The following is a 15,298-nucleotide window of genomic DNA, read 5'->3' as shown; positions in this document are numbered from 1 at the left end:
GAGGGAGGGTGGGGGTCAGGGATAGGGTAAAAAAAATAAAATTTTAAAATTAATTTTTTTTTAAATTGTTGTTTTTCCCAAAAAAAAAATGTAATTTAAAATTGGAGAAGAGTTTTGGGAAACATTTCTAAAATTTTTGTCCCAACCAAACATGAAAAAATTGAAAAACATTTTCCATAAAATATTTTCCTTCATACCAAACACACTCTTAATCGAGTGTTTTTTCTTTTAATAAGACGATTGATTATATACTCAATAAGATTCAAACTTGAAATTCTAATTAGAAATGAATAATTACTTACTAATTTATCACTATCTTTGTTGATCGGCTTATAAACTATAGTTGCTAATACTTTGGTTGGTGCAGTTTCTTTTGTTTTCTATCTATACTTCTTTTTTGTTCATTGATGTTTAAACTCTACTCCATCCATCAAAAATACATGTAGTTTTTAGCTCATTTCATAGCTATTAAAAGTATTTTTTTAGCTTTTAAATATGTAAATTGTATCCAAAGATTGTAGATTTATGTTTGGATTGACACAAGTTTTAATTGTTTTGAACATCCCTTGCTCTATAAATCATGTTATATAAAATGGAAAAGGAGTGTAATTTTTTTTATATAATTCTTTCTGAATGTAGCGTGTATTTTCTATGTTCACTTTATATAGTCTAATTGAATATTTTATAAAAAACATTTATTTATTTTTACCTGTTACTTTTAGCACATCAAAAGAAAAATTATAATTTTTTAAAAAATATTTTACCTCGACATCCTTATTCTTCAAATTATTTCTCAAAGGCATAAGACTGAACATTAATTATTAATATGAATGTTGTGATGAAATGCTAATATATATCAATCAGTATTTCACTAATTTCATAAGACACGTGTCATGTTCATAGTGAATATGTGCAAGTGAGCAGAAGGAGTATTAGTAGTAAGGATTGAAGTTAAATCATTGAATATGTATAATGACTATATATCTAACATATATCACATTTGAGATGCATGTGAATATGAGACCTATACTTGTATTAAACTTTTTCTATGGCCATTATAATTGAAGCTTTAAGGAAAAGTATATGTATAATGACTATATATATCTAACATGTATCACATTTGAGATGCATGTGAATATGAGACCTATACTTCTATTGAACTTTTTTCTTGGCCATTATAATTGAAGCTTTAAAGAAAAGTAGAGGTACCAAAACCATGCAAATAAATGTCCAAAGAAGGTATATGTGATTCATTTTCTCTTGTCCACAAGCACATGGACAATATATAGTGCTAGACAGATATACAAGAATCCAAATGCTTAATACTACGAGCAATGTCTTAAATAAATCTAGCCTGGTTTTGCTTACTTGTGAAGAGTCAACCACTCCTCTCCCATGCTGAGAAAGTAAGAATTCAATTGATCAAATTTATTGTTTTGGCTTCAACTTTATAAAAAGTTTATTCCTATAATAGTAATGAGATTATATTATTTTGAACTTTGTGAATTCATGGTTATATACAGAGGTGGATTAAGGATGGTATCATGATGTGAGCTAATAAAGAAATTTGAACTAGTATTCTAGTCCCCTAAAACTCGCAGAAATTGAAATATCTGGAGAGAGAAAAAATCGAGATTGAAAATTTTAAATTTGATTTACAAACTTTAAAATTCGATACAAATGGTCTGAAATCAATTTGGTTCATGTATACCCCCACCCCCTAATGTAAGTTTGTTTTGTAAATTCTAATCTATTTAGTGACAATATACAGTTTGAATTGACGAATATTTTTGTCCAAACTCTCAATAAAGGGCGTTAAATAGTTTGTTACAAAATATACAGTTTCTACATAATATATTTCTAACAAAATCTTCTACAAAATATTTGTTAATCAACACTTTTATATTAATCTTTTTATTACATAATATATTTCTTACAAAATATTGTTATACAGTATTTGAGTATGAGTGTTATAGAAGGGTAAATTTTGCAAAGGGTGCACTATTATATGAATGTTACGAAGAAGTAAAATATAAGATGAAAAATCAATTTGCAGAAGAATCCAAAATAAGCCGGATCAACCCGACCCGAGGCCCAAACGGAAAGTTGCTTTAGATTTAGGTTCCCAAACTAAAAAGGAAGAACTCATTCTCCATATTGGGAATTTTCCATATCTCCCGCCAAAGCTTGTCATTCAAATTCTTCATTTTGAGAAACGGAATTGAACAACGCCGCTGGCATTTCCATTCCCCAGTTTTCCGATGTCGGCTTCTTTACCCAAGGTATAGTTCCTGAATTCAGCTTTACATGTTTTTTTCACTGATAAATCTTCAAATCTGAATGTTAGGGTTAACCGGAGCAATTTCCATAACTAATATTGTTGTTTCGACGGGTTTTGTTTTTTTTTGTTTCAGATGGAGGCGCTTTATTCTAAGCTCTACAGCAAGTACGCTAAGCTCAAGGTATATAGGGGTTTGTACGAGTTCATTTTTTAAATTTAATTTTTGAGCTGAGCTAGGTGGGAACTTAATGTGTTTTTCTGTTTATAATTAGTGCTTTGCAGGAGTAAGATTTTTCATTCACCCTTTTTTTTTCGTAGAAAGAAAAAGACACTAGCATGGAGAACCTGAATCGGGAACAAGAGGAGAAATTTGTGAATTATGTGGCTGGTAGGATTATATTTGAAAGCTTACCTTGATTTTTATCTAATAATTATGGAATTTTTCCTTTTTATTTTGTAGCTATTACGTTTTGCCAATTTAAAGTTTGTATTTGTCATCTTCTTACACATCCTATACATTGAGTCTCTGTTGAAAGTATGAAATTGTATTTCCAGATGAAATCTTAACTTGGAGAACTCATAGGTGCTATTTTTAATTACATAGCTACAAACTTGGTTGAAGGTTTGACATGCAGCTTTGTTTCTTCCAGCTGCCGATGCAGTGATTGACCACTTGAGAAGTGAAACGGACAGACTAAAGGAACAAGTAAATGAGTTGAGGAGTGAAATGACATCAATGAGGTCTGCACTCATGAGAAAGGCTTACTCTATTCAGTAGGAATAATGAAAAGAATATAAATGTGTACTTAACTCTGCTGCAGGTCTGCCAATGATGAAGAAATGATTCAATACCAAAAGCTTTTGATGGAAGAGAACCTGAAGAGTAAGGATAAAATTCAAGTCATGGTAGAACGCTTATAATGTCTATAGTCCTATCTATATTTTCTGCTAGACAGCTAGGCAAGTTAGTATTGCTTTTAAAATATTGGATTTGTGGTTAAGTCTACATATATACAAGTTGTAGAGAATGCCAGTGACTTCAAAGGTTCAATTTCTTGTTACTCTTATTGAAGCATAAAGTTTCTAAGAGAGGTCTCAAACACGTTTTAATTTCAATCCATTCAGGACCTGATGTGATTTCTGTATGTCCATTTAGAAAGAGAGATGTTCAGCTTCAATGCTTGTTTGACAGTCTTAGCAATTGGTGGCGTCAGATGGGGTTTATTTCTTCATAACATTCTTTTTTATTTTATGCCTTTATCTGTCTACCTTCTACAAAACTAGATGCTCCATCTGTGTCTTCTACAGTGTTGTGAAAGGCGATTGCCTTGTCACAATGGCGAGAGGCAAGGTGAGGTGACCCTTCATCGCTTATTAGCTTTGTAGCAAGGCGACGCCATGATGACAAAGGCGAGAAAGGTGTCGGCTTTTGTATTTTCTTAATATAGGCGACCACTTTAGAGTTCTAAAAGTTAAAAGGTAACTTTAGGGCTTTCTTTTCAAATTTGCACAGTTGCACTCTTATACTGCGACTGCGACTCAAATCCGTCTACTCGACTAGACTTTTCCGACGACTCCAAAGTCCAAACAATACATAGTTCTTCTTCAAATTTCTTCTTACTCTGTTTCTTTTTCCTCTTCAGACTTCAGAGTTACTTCTACCTCTGTTTTTTCCTGTCTATTTTTACTTTTGTTCTGTTTTATTCTCATTCAAGTTCTAGACTTATAGTAAGTACTTTCCTTTTTCAGTTTTTGAATTGAAATTTTTGCTAATATTTTATTGCTATAGAGATTTGCTAATTGCTCTATGAAGGCAACTATTCATTTTGTTCCTCTGGGGATTTTAGTGCTTCTTATAATGGCTTTGCTGTTTGCTGTTTACTTTTGACTTTTTTGGAGATTAATATTTGCATTCTGTTGAATAAGTATTCCAATTTTGAAATCCAAATAGTTATATAGATATTGCCTGCAGATAAGGAACTCCGTGATGAAATTCAGAGGCTTCAACAACTTGATCAGCAGGGGACCTGTTTCAATGCTAGCAATGATAAAGGAAAAAGCAGACAAACTATTACTGATGGAGATTTTCTTCCAGATGCATTGGATGACTCAACAAACAAGAAACACTGTAGGCAGTCTTTGCTCATTGTACAAGACACACATACACCGTCTCCCATGGAAGAACTTCCAAATAGACCTGAACAACCAAGTACGTGTTCATATAAGTACACCAAGGTCAGTGCTACTCTCCAATTTCTATCACATATGCTAGTTTATCCAGCAAACTTGAGCTGGGATTTTACTATTCTGACCATCAGGCAATATTTTGCAGCCTGCTTGCTGTAGAAGAAATGTTGACATTTCAGGTTTATCCCAACTTTAGTCGTTAATTTTAGTATGTGTCGTCTCCTCTTATGTAACTATTCCTTTGATGGGATATTTTAGGTGATAGTGCTGCTGACATATCTCCAGCCTTGTGCATCTTCCAAGACCTTGTTCAGTGGTTAGTCGGTATGAAATTTTTTGCTGTTACAGAAAATGAAGAATTATGCATATCAGCTTTTCATGAGTCGAGCGGTAATTTCTGGAGGAACTTTGTTATCCTGTATCTTGCTTCAATTTTGGTCCTTATTCTTTCTTTCCACTTCCATTTTCTACTATGTGTAAATACTTGTTAAAAAATCTTTGAAATTTACATAGGCGTCGTTCAAGTTTCAATAGTCTTAGAAAATGTGCCTTATTTGATGACTTGAGTTTTATTTGGTTGAACATATAGTTTGTTTGTTTTTTAAATTATAATTTTGACCTAACAATAACTAGTTGGCTGTATGTCCAATTAAACTGAAATCTAAAAGTTTGTATGAACTTAAATTTTGGGATCTAAGTCATTACAATATGCGGCTGATATTAATCTTAATTTGTCTTGTGGGAGTCGAGAGATAATCAGAAAAACATCCTCAATTAAGAGAAGTTAGTCGCTGAAACTTGAAATGGTGCTCGCTTATAATCAGAAACCTAGATGGTTTGATTTACCTAAGTTTCATTTCTGTGATTTTACCGACAACAGCTGTATAAAAACCAAGCAGGGTTGTTTGAGTGGTGACCTTATATATTTTTAATGGTGTAATTTGAGCTACTAAATGATTCTCACTTTTCTTATTATATATTTTCTACTACAGTGCACTCAACTGTATCTACATCTTCAAGTTAACTATCTTTTGTTAAATTAAGGAGTCGTTTGGTATGAAGTATAAGGAATAATAATCCCAGGGATAAAATGCAGAACTATTTTATCCTGCATTTGATTGGAAGTAAATGCAGTCCTGGGACTATTTATCCCACACTTTATAGTTTATACCTTAGTGATTGGATAATTTATCCCATATGCATGATGGAATAACGTATATGACCCCTAATTTGACCATCAAATTATTTTTAGATCATATTGTTTTGCGCTAGAACTTTTTCATTCAATAATAGTATTCTAGTTTGTGTATACTACTATTATTTTCTGAATTTTGAAGAATTCAAGTAAAAAATACAACCTTAAACATTGATAAAATTTGCCACTCAAGAGAACTTGGTCGTTTTCGCCACTGAATGAACAGAATGTTGTTAATTTATGGAAATTACTAAATTAGGAAGGAATCACTTATAAGGCAGCTCTATAATGTTGAACTTCATTCAGATGAATCAGAATTTTCAATTTTCCCTTTGTTCTTTCATTTCCAGTTTAAAGTAGAGCATTGTGATAGTTGCTCTTTAATATATATGTGTTGCGATACCCTCACACAGAGAGAGAGCTAGAAAGGCTTAGGATAAATTAATGGTGTGAATTACCGACAAGTCTAATTTATCATCTAGCTGGACTAACTATGTTTGCACAGTTTCTTGTGGTCATATAGTATGCTTTATGGTCTTTGGCTGTATTAAGTTCACCCATACTGACAAGGAAACGATGTCCATATGTTTGTTTTGCGGAGACAATATAAACTTGCCTCATTACACTAGTTTGATGCATGTTTCTTCTTTTCATCACTCCAAGTTTAATTTCGTTTATTGATTACAGCAACTTTTGGAACTTACAATCTGAATGTAGATTGTCTTGGTTTGTGCAGGATTATCATTTAGTCTGACGTTGACAAAGAATGCATCTGCAGAACCTGAATTAGTGTACCGCGTATTGTCACTGGGGACTTTTGAGAGAGTGGCCCCTGAATGGATGAGGGATACAATCATGTTCAGCCCGAATATGTGTCCTCTTTTCTTCCAGAGGGTTTCTCGTGTTATCAAGCTCAGTTACTGAGTCCCTTTCTCATAAATTTCCAACTTGGGACCTGATTGGGTTTAGTATTTTGTATATATATCCCTCCAACTCCCTATGTTGAGTTTATATTATTGTACGTTCTCGAGCAGAATTGTTTAGCTTATTTTACTTTTACACAACTACAACCATATTTTGCGTAGAGCAAATTTCTGGGTTTTTTCATAGAGTTTATATTATTACTCGATCATCTGTGAGGTAATTGATTTAGTTGTGTTTTATTATATGTTAAATTCACCATGCCAATGACACTAAGCGTGCATTGTGGAGGCCAGAATACTCATTTCAAAGGAGTAGGCTAGAGGCTTTACTTCTTCATCATAAATACTATTCCCTGAACAACCATCCACTGATACAAATTTTGATACATGCAGGCTCGCCAAATAATGAGCCTTGGACAAGATATTTTTACTATTTGCACAAAATTGTGGCATGAAACTCGATTCAAAAATCATATCATGCCATTCTTTTTTAACAGCCTTGCAAGTGTCTAGTGTTTCCAAGGATGTTCGACTTAATATCTTTGAAAATTATATCAGAAGGAAGTGGAGAAGAAGAAGAAGCCATTGTATATGAATAGAATAGAATTTTAATGAAATATGAGAAGAGGAGCAATAAGTTTTAATGGCCATTGCTCTACTAAACACTATACATATATATAGGAGAAGGGTATTCCTGGATTGAAAAAAGATACTTATTTGGAAAAAAAAATACTTAGTTGGATAAAATACGACTTATTTGAAAATAAAAATTACTTATTTGGAAATTAATAAAAGTATTTCCTAATATAGAACGTTTAAAAACATTTTTAGTTCCTAGTACTAAATTATAGCTTTTGTATGTGGATAATTTATTAATTTGCCTAAATTGTATTTATTCTTCTTGTGTCAACTGTGTAAAAATTAGTTGAGCTCAACATATCTGATACATGTATCTGGAAAAAATACTTAAGTTTACAAACATTCTTATAATATATATTATTCCCTCTTTTCCAATTTATATTAAATACTTTTCTTTTTAGTCAATCCTAAAAACAACGAAAAAGGACCTAAAATACTTCTTAATTATGCGAATTGATACAAAATTATCTTCGTCTAGCTTTCGTGCCTAAAATGCTCCTAACGTCAACCTTTTGTCTCTATTTTACCTTATAAACAGCCCCCAATTCATTAATGACATTTTCACTATTTTATTGATTACCCCAATAATTAATTTAACTAATTAAAAAACTCATATACCACCCAAAAAAGCCCCATCTGTTTTAACCCGAATCCTTTAACCCCAATTCGTCTCTTCTTCCTCAATGGAATCTCACACAAACTCAAAACTTTCTGGCGATTTTTGTATAAGTGGAGAAAGTATGGCCGGAAACTTGTTAAAGGAAGTGAATTGCCAAGGAGCTACTACAAATGTACGTACCCAAACTGTGAAGTTAAAAAGATATTTGACCGCCGCTCTCCTCATGAAAAAATAACAGATTCTTTACTTTCATGATTTCGATTGGAGCTCAAAACAATTGTTCACTAAATGCTAACAGCCACGTAAATGGTCAATTTTTCATTTTGCTTTTTTCCCTTCACAGAGCAGCAGTCACAACATTCAAAAATAAGAAACAACAAATAACTTTTTAACTGCTAAAATAAAGATGCAGAGGAAGAACAAGAAGAGCAATAGCTTTTTAGTTGTGATGCTAAAGCAATGAGCTAAAATATTGGTATAATTTAAAGCAAAAAATTCTACATATTTTGTCAAACTTTTAATACAACACTTTTAGGCTAACAAATAACATAAATTCTGCAAAAAAAAATTGTTCATTACATAACACCATAACACCAAAATCTGCCAAAAAAAAAAGAAACTTTTTGATTTCGTGTGAGGTTTCGTTGAGGAAGAAGAGACGAAATTCGAATTTGGATGATCTGGGATGAAAGTTGGTCAAGAAAGGGTTAAAAGATTTGAGTCAAAACGGGTGGGGCTTTTTTGGGTGGTATATGAATTTTTTAATTAGTTAAATTAATTATTAGGATAACCAATAAAACAGTGAAATGTTATTAATAAATTGTGGTTGTTAAAGATGAGGGTAAAATAGAGCCAAAAAAGTTGACGTCAAGGGCATTTTAGGTTCGAAAGGTAGAAGAAGGGTAATTTTATACCAATTTGCATAGTTGAGGGATATTATAGGCCTTTTCCGTAAAACAATTAACACATGTGCATATCAAGTAACGTTTAACTATAAAGTATTCATTTTACTGTTAATAAAATGATTTACAATCACACAAATTCTTATCATTCATTTTAGATCACAAGTTTTAAAGTTTTCCTTCCTTTCTTAAACTTTGTCCCGAGTCAAAGCACCTCACGTAAAATAGGGCGAAGGAAGTAATTCACATTATAGTTTGAAATAATTACATATTGTCTCACTGATTAGGTAATTTCATACCAATTCAAGTCATATACATGCATATGACACTAGATACATTTTTCTTTGATAATATATATATTTGATACTAGATACATGTATATGACACTAAGGGCCCGTTTGGATGGGCTTAATAAAAGCAGCTTTAAAAAAGTACTTTTGAAAGTGCTGAAACTTATTTTTAAAATAAGCAGTTATGTGTTTGGATAAAAGTGCTGAAGTTGCTATGCCAAACGTGAAAAGGGAAAAATGGAAGAAAGAAATGTTAGGGTTATGTGGGTAATTTGGAGATTGTATAAAAATATTAAGGGCAAAAAGATAAAAATGTGGTCAACTTAAAACAGCTTATAAGCTAAAAAAAAAAAGCACCCCTACCCCAGCTTTTAACTTTTGGCTTAAAATAAGTTTTTTTTAACTTAAAATAAGTTATTTTGAGTATTGCCAAACAGCTAAATAAGTCAAAAACCAGCTTTTAAGTCAGTTTGACCAGCTTTTAAGCTGAGCCAAACAGGCTCTAAATACATGTCTCTTTGATGATACAAGTAATATTGATACTAGTTATGTGTTAGTAGATGCACTCTAAAACACATATAAATATGGAGAGATGCGAGCAAGAGAGGACAAAGGAGGTAGAATTATTAGTATATCACATATATATATATACATGTGATCATGTTTGAATACAATTTGACCTCATGTATTCGAAATACATGTATCTAACGGAGGAATTTGTATTGTTTCCTCATTTTAATAGGATCCTACATGTAAGTATTACACTGGCCAGGTCGTCCTTGAATTCGCTCATCTGGTAGAGTGTATAAAAAAAATGAAAAATAGGGTGCATTAGTAATGTTTGCATTAATAGTGCTTGCATTATTTATGCAAACATTATTTCTTATACACTATTTGGTTTGATGTATTAGAAATGACAAATTTTGTATAATTTTTATTTAAAAATATGTTTACAAAAATACACTTCACACTTTATTTATTTGTACACTTCATTACAACAAAGTTTTTGCTAAAACATCATTAACTGTTCCTCCTCTTGTTCTTTTCAAAAATAATGTTAAATAATTGTACCGTTTGAGACAAAAAAATTGTGAAAAATTGGCAAAGATTTTTTTTTATCGCCGTAATAGTAATTTCATTAATTAAATTATGTTGGAATTTGATTTTTATTTTTTTTTTAAAAAAAAGATACTTCAGAAGCCATAAAGTCTATTAAAACACCAACAAATTAAAAAAACATTGAAAAACAAATAAAAATATGACAGGAAAAAAAAAAGTAAATGCTTTAAAATGTTTTGAGGGTAGTTTTGTAATTATTTAATCTAATGCAAGTGTTAAATGTTATGTATAACAAATACCTAGAATTAATTGGTATTAGTAATGCACAACCTAATACACAATAGTGTATGGCAAAAAAAATTGTACCAAACAAGATACTTCTAATACACACTTAATGCATGCATTATATTTTCTAATACACTCTACCATACGACCTCTATTAGAGATAATAAGTTGCTATTAATTGTTGACTAGTTGGGCTAGGTATATATATATTTCCCAGCATCATGGTTTTAGATCCTAGGTAAGGTTGTTCAAAATCGAATCGAAATCGATAACCCGAATAAAAAAAAAGTTATTGGATTATCAGTATTGGGTTATTGGTTTAGCGGTTTTGATAACGATTTCGATTTTTTTTGTTCTTGGGTTATTAGTTCTTAATGATTTGGAGTTTTTTGTTAACGAATTAACCTATAACCCAATAGTAAATTAAATAATTATATTTCTACCATTTTACATACTCCCCCCGTCCCATTTTATGTGACACCATTTCCATTTTGGTCACTCCCAAAAAAGATGTCACATTTACTTATATGGTAAATATTTTAGGTACAATTTATCTTTTACTTTTGTTGGTCCGACTTAATTTTAAACATAATATTCTAATACATTTATGAGGAGAGAGAAAAGTGAACTTACTTTTTTGAAGAATAATTTGATAAACATTTCAAAGTCTTCATTATTTCTTTAACTTCGTGCCCTGTTGAATGTTGTCACATAAAATGAGACGGAGGTAGTATAAAGTCCTCGACTTATTTGATTTCCTATTTTTATTTTTTATTATCTCAAACACTTGATTATTCTACAATATAAAAACACTTGATTATTCTACAATATAAAAGTATTTGCTTTTAAGCATTATGTGCAATTGAGATAGACATCCAAACTATTTCAAGCATAATGCATGTAATGGCGCATGATAAGATTGACAAGATGTTTAGAGAAAGAGGAGAGACTAAACGCAAACACCAATGATGTACTTGTATGCATTCTATGCCAAACATCCAGCCCCAAACCTGATTTACTTGAAACGCTTAAGCATTGCAGTAACACAATTGTGTAGTTGAATAATTCCTACTTAAATTGCAACAACTGAAAGTGACCATCACAAAGATTTGAATTCATCTGATTGCCAAAATAAGAAGCAAAACATACTAATTTGCCAACTAGAATCTCTCCAAAACATTCCTTTAATAGTAATATCGATGGCTGTCTACAAAAATACATAAAAATAAACTTGCCAGGAGACAAGCTGATCCAAAAGTTGGCACTCAGCTTATCACTGAATGTTTGAGGACTTGTTAAGGATAACACCTTCATATTTGACCTGGAACCACTTCATTGAATCCTCCTTAGTGACCCTGTGCTGAATCCCGACTCGAGACTTGCACCTGCGACGACGGGCAACACGGTAGCCAGGGCGCTCCAATACAACATAGAAATCCATTCCATAAATACCAGTTGAAGGATCATATCTGAAAATTTTTAACAAAACATAGGATGACAGGCATTAATAGATTGAAATTTTAAATGCAAAATAGCAGATGCAAATCTTTCGAGGTTAATATAGTAAGACACGGCAACCATAAGATAGATCCAAGAAACAATATGAAAAAAGTAAATCATGTTTCCTTAATCTACGTCCAAGTTATATGGGTATTAATGAAAGAGCTAGTGCGATTTTCTTTTTTTTGTAAGAAAGGAAGACTAGATCCAGGTTACCTCCTATGCAACATAGCTAATGATTAAGTCGTGAAAGCTATAAACCAGAAAGACATCTAAATGATTATCTGCTTACTTAATTCCAAGATCAATGTGCTCCTGAATACCAAACCCAAAGCAGCCGGTCTCACTGAAGTTCCTTCTCAACAACTCGTATTCCTTAACTTTCAATCCACTCTCAAGAAGCTGCATAGCTTTCTCCCCTCTGACAGTCACATAGCAAGCTATCTTTTCATTACGCCTGATTCCAAAGGACCGCACAGTATACCTTGCTGATAATGAGAACCGTAACAATAACATGAGAGATCAAAAAATTAAAGAAGGTAAATCTTTTAACAATATCTCCAAACAGGGAAAGCTGAGATACATACAACATCTGTTAAATGTCCACAAACAAACACTACAAAACAAATAACTTAAAATTTCATCAGCTAGTTTTCTCATATCAATGAATGAACAAAAGCAGGACACTAGTTCACAGAACTCGTGAATGGCGTGTTTTTCATAAACACTAATGAATTGTGATAAACACCAACTTCAACCAAGATCTACCACAAAGACTAGCATGCCTAAAAGCTAAAAATTATATACCCAGTATAATACAAGAATATGAACGAAATAAGCTAGTACCTTCATTAATTGCAAAAAGAAACTTCATCAACATGCATACATATTGAATTAACCATGGATTAATCCCATGACTTGACATTTACACTGCCATTATCAAGCAATCAACTAGGCTCCAAGGCAAAAAAGAAGGGTTAGGCTGAATGAATTTTTGCATCCTTCCATTCTATAGAGGGTGATATTTAAACTGTGATTGATAAAAATCAATGACAAGCTAAAAAACTGACACACAATTCGTTAAACAATCACCCTAAAAAGAACTAGGGGTAAATTTATAGTCAACAATTGAGCAAGTGAACCCGTGGTGTCTCTATAAAACTAGGCATTTTGTGTATGACTATGAACTGTCTAAATTTGTATAATATTACATCCGGGCACCCATGCTACAAGAAGACTAAGGTGCATTTAGTTGAAGGTTGAGTTATTTAACTAGAGGATTAGGGATAAATCTCCATGGACCCATATTATAGAAAGTCTAGATTTGACACTGCAAGAAACAGCTTGAATGCATATAGATCAAATTAAGCATGGATTAATTCCATGACTAAGCATTTACACTGCCATTATCAAGCAATCAGCTAGGCTCCAATGCAACCAAAAAAAAAGGTTATGCTACATGATTTTTGCATCTTTCCATTCTATTCAGGCTGATATTATTTAAACTTCAACTGATTAAAAATCAATGATAAACTAGAAAAAAAACTAGCAGACAAAATAAGTAAAACAATCACCATAGGCAAAATTTGAGGCACGTGAGCCTTTGGTCTCTCCATCCATAAAACTAGGTATTTTAGGTATATATTTCTAAAACTTGAATAATATTATATACAGGTAACCATGCTACGAGGAAGGATACCAAATGGTGCAATTGGTTGAAGGTTGAGATATTTAATATATTATATACAGGTAACCATGCTACAAGGAAGGATACCAAATGGTGCACTTGGTTAAAGGTTGAGATATTTAATGTATTATATACAGGTAACCATGCTACAAGGAAGGATACCAAATGGTGCACTTGGTTAAAGGTTGAGATATTTAATTAGTAGATTAGGGATCAATTTCTTTTTCTTTGGTTTTTTTAGTGGTGCACCCATGTTACAGATATCCAAGATTCAACACTGGATTACAAGGAACAGCTTGAAAATATACATAAGTGTCAATTCACACATTAGATAGATGTTCATGGTAGAAAGCTAATATTTCCTAGACCACATAATTAATGTACTTAAATGGAAAAGAATTAGAAGATTCAAAAAGTTACCCTTAGAGAAAACAGGGGATTGACCGCTAAGTTGCTCCAAGACTTTTGCTGCTCTGGTGAGTCGATCTCCACTCTCACCGACAGAGATATTGAGGACAAGCTTCTGGACCTTGATATCCCTCATGGGATTGCTCAATTTCTTCTCTGAAGCCTGTTCTCATTGCACAATCAAAAATCATATTTCAAGTTAAAGGCGAATACGTAAGATAAAGCATCAACACTCATGAAACGGAAATCGGTGAGAGATACCATGGCGCTTCCGCGGGAAGATGTTTCAGCTGCAGCAGCAGAGTTGAAGGGGTACTGAGAGGGCGGAAATTGTCGTAATAAACCCTAATCGTAGCTAACTTTATAAATGGTACGACATATGGGCCGTAGCTGGAGTCGGGTCGTGGGCATCTTTTGAGGAATTTCACAATAGCCATTATAATAAATTTTAAAACTTTCGCATATAGCCACTTAAACATAGTTTAACTATGCTAATATAGCTATAGTTTGTTATTTATAATTTGTATCTACTTATCATAGGAAGGAAAGATAGCATAGAGTGGGAGAGAGGTGAATTCTGTGTGTGTATATATATATATAGTTAGTTAGTTAGATAATTGTATATATGTAACTAGTATACATATGTATTTGTGGCGAGCGAGATTGGGAGAGAGTCGAGAGATAATTGGGGGAGGGAGGAAAGAGGTGAGCGAGAGGGGATAATAATTTGTATAACTCGAATCTCATTAGTATAATTTGCGGGTACATTGGTATTTACGTGTTTTTGTATAATTAAGTAATAAAAAGTTTGTCATTATACAAATATGTAAAACTCGAAATAACGAATGCATACAATCATATAGATATGAATTTTAAACGGTTATACAAATTACATTATATTATAAAAGATATGAAAACTACAGTTGTACAAACTTTTAAAATGTTATACACAAAAAAGTTGAATGTATATGGTGATAAAACCGAATAACAAAAGAAAATCATCGTCATATTCAAATACAAAATATCGTATACAAATATAAATCAAACGAAGAATTGTTAATTGCGAATTATACAAATGTGGTGAATTATACAAACTCAAAGTCAGCCCACATAACTAATGGTTAATGTCAGTCGCGAGTGATAATTATAACAAACTATAACTATGATGACTAATTAAGTAGTTTAAATTTGTTTATTCGCATAATTTTTCCTAAACTTAATTGGACCCTTAAACTATAGTTTGCATATTTATGAGTTGTAGTTATAGTCTATTCGTTTGTGTAATTCACAAATATGTTCGTATAATTTGTGTATATTTATATA

The 15,298-nt window shown here is 32.1% G+C and overlaps 2 protein-coding genes across 4 annotated transcripts; one reads left to right on the top strand and one right to left on the bottom strand.

The window, feature by feature from the left end:
* The first annotated feature begins 2,146 nt into the window (after window positions 1-2,146).
* On the top strand, window positions 2,147-6,807 carry LOC107010648. Of its 3 annotated transcripts, none has more exons than XM_015209940.2 (9): window positions 2,147-2,282; window positions 2,415-2,462; window positions 2,554-2,669; window positions 2,932-3,022; window positions 3,103-3,164; window positions 4,254-4,516; window positions 4,614-4,647; window positions 4,727-4,858; window positions 6,400-6,807. In XM_015209940.2, exons 3-9 carry the CDS (start codon window positions 2,618-2,620, stop codon window positions 6,585-6,587), a joined length of 822 nt encoding a protein of 273 aa, XP_015065426.1. In that variant the 5' UTR covers window positions 2,147-2,282; window positions 2,415-2,462; window positions 2,554-2,617; the 3' UTR covers window positions 6,588-6,807. The 3 variants fall into 3 exon arrangements, with proteins under 3 accessions (XP_015065426.1, XP_015065425.1, XP_027770095.1); XM_015209939.2 differs by having other exon boundaries at window positions 2,169-2,282; window positions 2,600-2,669; XM_027914294.1 differs by having other exon boundaries at window positions 2,169-2,282; window positions 2,600-2,669; window positions 4,600-4,647; window positions 4,727-4,784.
* A 4,587-nt stretch (window positions 6,808-11,394) lies between these two features.
* On the bottom strand, window positions 11,395-14,375 carry LOC107010651 (60S ribosomal protein L11-1). Its single transcript, XM_015209941.2, has 4 exons — window positions 14,237-14,375; window positions 13,988-14,138; window positions 12,173-12,368; window positions 11,395-11,849 (listed from the first exon to the last, which is right to left on the bottom strand). The coding sequence occupies exons 1-4, from the start codon at window positions 14,237-14,239 to the stop codon at window positions 11,654-11,656; spliced, it is 546 nt and encodes a 181-aa protein (XP_015065427.1). The 5' UTR covers window positions 14,240-14,375; the 3' UTR covers window positions 11,395-11,653.
* Between the last annotated feature and the right edge of the window lie 923 nt (window positions 14,376-15,298).

The sequence above is a fragment of the Solanum pennellii genome, chromosome 2 (assembly GCF_001406875.1).
Source record: "Solanum pennellii chromosome 2, SPENNV200".
Taxonomy (NCBI): domain Eukaryota; kingdom Viridiplantae; phylum Streptophyta; class Magnoliopsida; order Solanales; family Solanaceae; genus Solanum; species Solanum pennellii.
The sequence above is the reverse complement of the archived record's forward strand: the minus strand, read 5'-3'. Positions and strand labels throughout refer to the sequence as shown.

Bases quoted from the DNA above. Each gene is read 5' to 3' on its own strand.
- LOC107010648 (XM_015209939.2), top strand. From the start codon at position 2,262: ATGTCGGCTTCTTTACCCAAG. The intron at 2,283-2,414 runs GTATAGTTCCTG...TTTTTGTTTCAG, and splicing joins TGTCGGCTTCTTTACCCAAG to ATGGAGGCGCTTTATTCTAA. The intron at 4,517-4,613 runs GTCAGTGCTACT...AATATTTTGCAG, and splicing joins GTTCATATAAGTACACCAAG to CCTGCTTGCTGTAGAAGAAA.
- LOC107010651 (XM_015209941.2), bottom strand. The intron at 12,369-13,987 runs GTAACTTTTTGA...TCTCATTATCAG, and splicing joins ATCCCCTGTTTTCTCTAAGG to CAAGGTATACTGTGCGGTCC. The intron at 11,850-12,172 runs GTAAGCAGATAA...AAAAATTTTCAG, and splicing joins CACATTGATCTTGGAATTAA to ATATGATCCTTCAACTGGTA.